The sequence below is a fragment of the Lithobates pipiens genome, unplaced genomic scaffold, assembly GCF_037356315.1.
Source record: "Lithobates pipiens isolate NorthernLeopardFrog02 unplaced genomic scaffold, aLitPip1_a1.2 Scaffold_16, whole genome shotgun sequence".
NCBI lineage: Eukaryota > Metazoa > Chordata > Amphibia > Anura > Ranidae > Lithobates > Lithobates pipiens.
The window spans coordinates 18,294,920-18,302,180 of NW_027507748.1; the positions used below are offsets into that span (position 1 = coordinate 18,294,920).

At 48.2% G+C, this 7,261-nt stretch overlaps 1 protein-coding gene across 1 annotated transcript in view; it reads right to left on the reverse strand.

The window, feature by feature from the left end:
* Positions 1-7,261, reverse strand: part of LOC143981512 (uncharacterized) — a 392,182-nt gene that overhangs the window by 6,732 nt on the left and 378,189 nt on the right. Inside the window, exon 4 of the mRNA XM_077479381.1 lies at positions 1,071-1,180. Within this exon, the coding sequence (XP_077335507.1) occupies positions 1,071-1,180 (110 nt within the window). The remainder of the gene's footprint in view (positions 1-1,070; positions 1,181-7,261) is intronic.

Here is a 7,261-nt window from a genome sequence, read left to right on the forward strand (position 1 = left end):
AAAAACAATCTTCGCCCTTCACGGTAGGCTCAGAGACCTTCAGGAACAGGGGTACACTCGGGTAATCCCGCAATCCTGGACCTGCGAGAAGACCCTGCCAGTAAACTTTTATTGGCCTTACTACCAAAAAGTACTGGATCCCAGGGCCCAGCTTTAAAAGCATTCACAGGCAAAACCTCTTGTCTTCGGATGACGAGGTCCGGGTACCATTCATTTAGTTCATTACAGAGACATCAGAACGGATCCGGTCAGGATGGCTGTCTCTCAGCAAAGGATTACTGTCCGTGGAGCTCAGTACACACATCCTTACACGTGCACAACACCTTAGACACTGGCGAAAAAACTGAGGACTCCCAGTAATGGGAGGGGTTATATGGGGAAGTTCACGCATTAAGGGGCGTGCCAGTGTCCAGCACCTGATACGCCGATATAACCCACATAATTATTACTATGGCTCTGTGTCCCCTGATGTAAGAAAAGAAAATATAATATTTCAAGTGACCATACTATAAATAGTTGGTGCACATCCATGTGGGGCACTTGAATTGAGCTCTAGTGGAGCACCGGTTTTATTCTGAAGATTTTAAGCACAAACAGTTTAATCACTATATGGGACTTGTATACTTATTTGTGTGGCTTTATTTGATTTCTAAACATGATGTCAGATTACATTAATATCGAGTTTTGCATGTAAGGTCACAATAGCATCACAGCTGTGTGAAGTACACAATACTAACACTGAAGGTTATCTAATACTTTTTCATTTTTTAGTTATTTATTCACAAGATCTGTGGTGCTAAAGTAGAATTTTCATACATATTTGATAAATGGTGTGAAAATATCATTTTGATATGCAAAGCAGTTAAAGTAATCCATTACATACTAAAAAAAATAAAAAAAATAAAATTCAATGTGGTCTGTCACAAAGGCTTTGATTAGGGAATGAAAAGGTAAAAATATAACACACCGGCTGGTTGTGAGTGGACCATGTATTGTACGATTCCCTCCCCCCTGCTTTCTACTCATTATCACTGCAATAATATAAAGAGAAATACATCATATAAACTCACCCAACGTATCATGTAGATAATCCCCATTATTATTATTATTATTATTATTAGGACAGCTGGAACACAAATAGCAGCAGTGACAACTCGATTTCTTCCATCTGCTTCATAATCTGTGATAAAATAAATGTGATTTAAAAAAACGTGTAAGACTTAAAGTATTTCTGTACATACTACTAACATAGACACATTTACACATTAGAAATATTTTTGTTAACCTAAACGGCAAAGAAAACACAACCAAAAAACCTGACTACCCTTAAACCCAGACTTTAAATTGCGGTCACATGACCACACAGCCTCTATTATACACTGTTCCACAGGGTGTGTGTGTGTGTGTCGAGTGAACCTTACTCAGAGCAGCCTTTACAGGAGACTGTCTATTGCACAGCATGCCTGTACGTCTCACAGGCCGACACATCCCCCTCACCCAGCATTGCTGTGTTAAAGGGTCCGTTAACCCCACATGTACAAATCACTGGCAGCCCCTCTATTATAGACAGGCACAGTAAGTCTTTTATAAAAACGAGCATTATAAATACAGATTTAGGGAGATCTTCAGGTCACGGCCGCTGTATACCTCCAATATATGGCTTCTGCAGGAGGGGCGGAGATCTCCCTCTGTCATCGGCCAGGGAGATCACATTGCCACTCAGCCCCTTCTGTAGTAGGCCTGGAGATTGGCCGCAAGTCACGTGACCACCCTGAAGATCACGTTAAAACTGTATTTACAATGCTCATTTTTATAAAACACTTATTCAGTGTGCTATGTTCGCCTATAATAGAGGGTCTGGCAGTGAACATTTTGTAAAATGTTATCTATGTATACTAATAGAGGTGGAATGGGGAGAGGGCAGAGACAGACATGGAACTGACAGGCAGGGAGGGGGAGGGGGAGAGAGAAGAGCTGAGAGCAGAGGACAGCTGTGGATGACAGAGGAACATACACTGACCACAATGGTCAGGGCTCAGCAGCCCTGATTTTTGTGGTCAGTACAGAAAAGGGGGGGATAAATGAAGTGGCAGGTCCAGGGAGGCTTTTACAGTTTAGAGGAGGGGCAGATTACATAGCACAAGCACTGTGCTGTGCTGTTTAATCTGCTTCAAGGGACCAGAATCTATTTTTTTGATTGATAGACAGCAGGTTCTACTGAAAGCTGCCATCAACACAGAAGGGCACAGGGTGGGTGTAGCAGCTAAACTGACTACAGTTCTGTAAGACCAAGCAGTGCACAGTTACCTCAAGTGCCTACAGAAGCACAGATCTGCTTTTGTGCTTACCATGTTCAGTTTAAAATTGCATAGAAGGGGTACCGGCAGGATTACCAGATATTTCATCATCATTTCTCATCAAAAAAAAAAAACACAGAAAAAAAAATGGATTTACCAGCTTATATATAAAAAACACAAATGGCTATCTTTAGTGTTAAAGTGGTTGTAAAGGCAGAAGGTGCATTCCATGCATTTAGGGATGAGCCGAACACCCCCCGGTTCGGTTCGCACCAGAATTTTCTGAACGGACCGCAAATTTGTGCGAACTTTAGAACCCCATTAAAGTCTATGAGACTCGAACGTTTGAAATAAAAAGTGCTAATTTTAATGGCTAATATGCAAGATGTTGTCCTAAAAAGGTTTTGGGGACCTAGCTCCTGCCCCAGGGGACATGGGTCAATGGCAAATATGTTTTTAAAAACTGCAGTTTTTTCGGGAGCACTGATTTTAATGACAATTAAGTGAAAAAAAGGTGAAATATTCCTTTAAATATCGTGCCTGGGGGGTGTCTGTAGTATGCCTGTGAAGTGCCACGTGTTTCCCGTGTTTAGAACAGTCCCTGCACAAAATGACATCTAACTGAAAAAAGTCATTCAAAACTGCTTGCCTTAGGCACTGGTGCTGGTGCCACGACACTTCAACCTCTCCCATATACTCTCGTTGTAGTGCAGGAATGAGCCCTGCTGCAAAGCATTGCATCAAAAATTGTAGTTAAATGCCCTTGTTAAACAGGGGCAGAAAAATTGGGCTGGTGGCATCACCCAGAACCAAAAATGTTCTTCCAAGATATCAGCGGAGGAGGAAGAGGATAGACAATCAACATAACAGGACAGTCACTCAGCATCAGCATAGGCAGTTTTGAAGGGATGTGAGATTTAAAAAAAAAATATTCGGTTACATCAGCTTCAGGTGCTTGGTAGCTGTGGGTGATCCAAGACTGATTCATCTTTATGAAGGTCAGTCGATCAACCGAGTAGGTGGACAGGCGCACCCTGTGATCGGTAACAAAGCCACCAGCAGCACTGAAGGTGTGTTCCGAAAGAACGCTGGATGCAGGACAGGCCAGTGGCTCAATTGCATACTGTGCAAGCTCTGGCCAGTGATCCATTCTCAAGACCCAGTAAGCTAGAGGATTTTCGGTGGGAAAGGTGTCCAAGTCTGACCTTGCCCCTAGGTATTCCTGCACCATGTAAATCAGACGCTGGCGATGGTTGCTGAGCCTGATCATACCTTGGGGCTGCGGACTAAAAAATTGTCTGAACGCAATGGTCAGACGGCCACCTTCTCCACCGCTCCTTCTGACCGATGCCTCGGCAACACGTTGTCCAGGACCAGGAGTTTTTAACCTCCCAGTCTCTGGGAACGCGTTGCACAGACCTTTTTGCAAGGCCTCCCAGAGATGTCTCATCCTCTGCTCCCTCTGCGACTGCAAGATAAGGTCAGCAACCTTACCCTTGTACCGTGGATCAAGGAGAGTGGCCAGCCAGTAATGGTCCCTCTCCTTAATTCGAAGAATACGAGGATCCTTCTGCAGGATTTGCAGGATCAGGGAGGCCATGCAACGTAGGTTAGCTGAGGCATTCGGTCTGGAGTCCTCTGGGTCACTAAGGACAACATGATCTGCAGCTACCTCCTCCCAGCCTCGTACAAGTCCACGGGTTTCCTGGGACTGTAAATCACCCCTACAAGACTGCTGCTGCTGCTGAGTGCCAGCCTCCACCTCCATGCTGACACAATCATCCTCCTCCTCCTCCTCCTGTGTGATGGGCGGGACAGCAGGAACACTGTCTGGATAAAGGGGGCCTTAAGAGGCAAGGAAGTCCTCCTCTTCCTGCCTCTGTTCTGCCTCAAGTGCCCTGTCCATTATTCCACGCAGCGTATGCTCCAACAGGTGGACAAGAGGTACAGTGTCACTGATGCATGCACTATCACTGCTCACCATCCTTGTGGCCTCCTGAAACGGTGACATGACAGTGCATGCATCCCTGATCATGCCCCACTGGCGTGGTGAGAAAAAACCGAGCTCCCCTGACCCTGTCCTGGTGCCGTAGTCTCACAGGTACTCATTGATGGCCCTCTGCTGCGTGTGTAGCCGCTGCAGCATGGCCAACGTTGAGTTCCACCTGGTGGGCATGTCACATATAAGGCGGTTCTTGGGTAGGTTCAACTCCTTTTGGAGCTCAGCCAGCCGAGCGCAGGCATTAAATGATTGGCGGAAATACACACAGACTTTCCTGGCCTGCTTCAGGACATCCTGTAAGCCTGGGTACCTGCCCAAGAACCGCTTCACCACCAGGTTAAGGACGTGAGCCACACAGGGCACATGGGTCAGTTGTCCCTGTCAGAGGGCAGAGAGGAGGTTGGTGCCATTGTCGCAAACCACCAATCCTGGCTTAAGCTGGCGTGGCGTCAACCATCTTTAGGCCTGCCCCTGAAGAGCTGACAAAATATCTGCCCCAGTGTGGCTCCTGTCCCCCAAACAAACCAACGCAAGCACGGAATGGCATAGTTTTGCCTGCGTACATGCATAGCCCCTTGAACGCCTATGGAGCACCACTGGTTCTGAGGACATAGCACTGGAAGAGGCCATGGAGGAAGAAGAAGAGGAGGGGGTGGAGGAGAGAGGTGTGTCACAACCAGTAGTAGCATTTTGGAGGCGTGGTGGCAGAACAACCTCCAACACTACTGCACCTTGTCCTGCATCCTTCCCAGCTGCCAGAAGAGTGACCCAATGGGCCGTGAAAGACAGGTAACATCCCTGTCCATGGCTGCTGGACCATGAGTCAGTGGTAATATGTACCTTACCACTGACCACCCTGTCCAGCGAGGCAAGGACATTGCCTTCCACATGCCGGTAGAGAGCCGGAATTGCCTTCCGTGAGAAAAAGTGGCGTTTGGGGACCTGTCACATTGTAAAAACTCACGGAACAGGGCCGAGTCTACCAACTGAAAAGGCAGCAGTTGAAGTGCTAGCAATTTAGTCAAGCTAGCATTCAACCGCTGGGCATGTGGATGGCTGGGAGTGAACTTCTTTCGATGGTCCAACAGCTGGGGGCAGGGAAATTTGCCTGTTATAATTGGACGTGGGTGTACTGCTAGCAGAGTGCCCGCAAGCACATGGCTGTGACACACCTAATTCTACACCTTCAATCCTCTCAGTGCAGGTTTCAGAGAGGACTGAAGGTCTAGTGGGGTTGGTGATCCCAGCTGATGAGGGGCAAGGAGAGGTCCGCTTTGTTATTTGGTGTGGGTCTTTGAGGTACGCTTGCCAACGAGCTGCATGGCAGGTCAACATATGTCTGGTCAAGCATGTGGTGCCCAAGCGGCTGATGTTTTGGCCATGCGAGATACACTTGAGACATATGTTGCAAATAGCAGTGGTGCGATCTGATGCACTCGTCTCAAAAAAGGCCCACACCAAAGAACTTTTAGAAAAAACGCGCAGAGGCAGCGCCTTGCACAGGCGGAGCTCTGCGGTGTGATTCAGTTGGTGTGCTACCCCTAAGCTGGCCCCCGGAGGGCATCCTGCCTCGTTGGAGATGTGCCGCCTCCTCCTCCTCCTCTCTCCTACCAGGCACCCATGTGGAGTCAGTGCACTCATCATCCCCTCCCTCTTCATCGCTGGAGCAAACCTGGCAGTATGCTGCAGCTTGTGGAACATGACTGCCAGATTGCTGTCCTTCTTGAGCATCCCCTCTCTCTGCGCTCACGCTACTGCCTTCCTCTAGCTGAGTATCATCATCAGAGCCTACAAAACACTGGGCATCCTCCTGGAGCATGTACCCAACACTGTGCTCAAAGAGTTCAGGGGACTCCTCAGGAGGACGTGGTGGGTCTAGGGAAGGAGTCACTGATGATGACATTGAGAGGAGGGAAGACGATGCGTTGGCAGCTGCTTTGCTAGTACCCTGAGCCTGGGTGAGAGAGGATGAGGAGGATGAAGAGGGCTTGGTCATCCACTCTACCAAGTCTTTGGCATGATGCGGCTCAACACGTCCAGCTGCCGAAAATAAGGACAAGCGTGTCCCATGGCCACGTACTGATGACGATGCACCACGTCCACGACCAGCACTGTTGTCTCTAGATACAGAGCCTGCTTGCCCTCTTTTATCGGCTCGTGCCTGTCTGCCTCTCCTTGTTGGCCTTCCAGACATGGTAATGGCCTGAAGGGAGATGGGAAAACCAGCAATTGGGTAGTGTATAATGTGCTGGAGGCACACAACACCCACTAACTCCTGCAGATGCCTTTATTATAGAACAACAGGAATTAAAGGGTAGATACCGGTGTATACTGTGCTGTGCTGGAGGCACACAACACCAACTAACTCCTGCAGATGGCAGATGGCTCAATTAGAGAAGAGCAAAATAGGTGGATAATGGTGTATATTGCACTCAGGTCATACAGACAACACCCACAAACTCCTGCAGCTGGCTGAAAGCTCAATTACAGAAGAGCAATATAGCTATATAGGTGGATAATGGTGTATACTGTGGTCAGGGCACACAGACAACACCCACAAACTCCTGCAGCTGGCTGAAAGCTCAATTACAGAAGAGCAAGAACGCGAAATTGCTGGATAACGGATGGTGTATACTGCGTTGAAGGTACACAGAGAATACCCACTAACTCCTACAGACGCCAACACACTACACAAGGTCGCCATGCTGGTGGCCTTATATAGTGTGGGGCGTGTACTACACAGCCTGAGCTATAATTGGCCACAGGCATCCTGCCTGTGGCCAATCATGGCTCTTCTCGCTGCCGACGCTGTGATTGGCCAAGCATGTGGGGGCCATAGTGCATGCTTGGCCAATCATGAGCCAGCAATGCACTGCGATGGCGCAGTGCATTGTGGGCCGTGAGCACCACACGAATTTGTCGCGAACGGCCCACAGAGTTCTGGCTTCGCCCGAACGGGCGA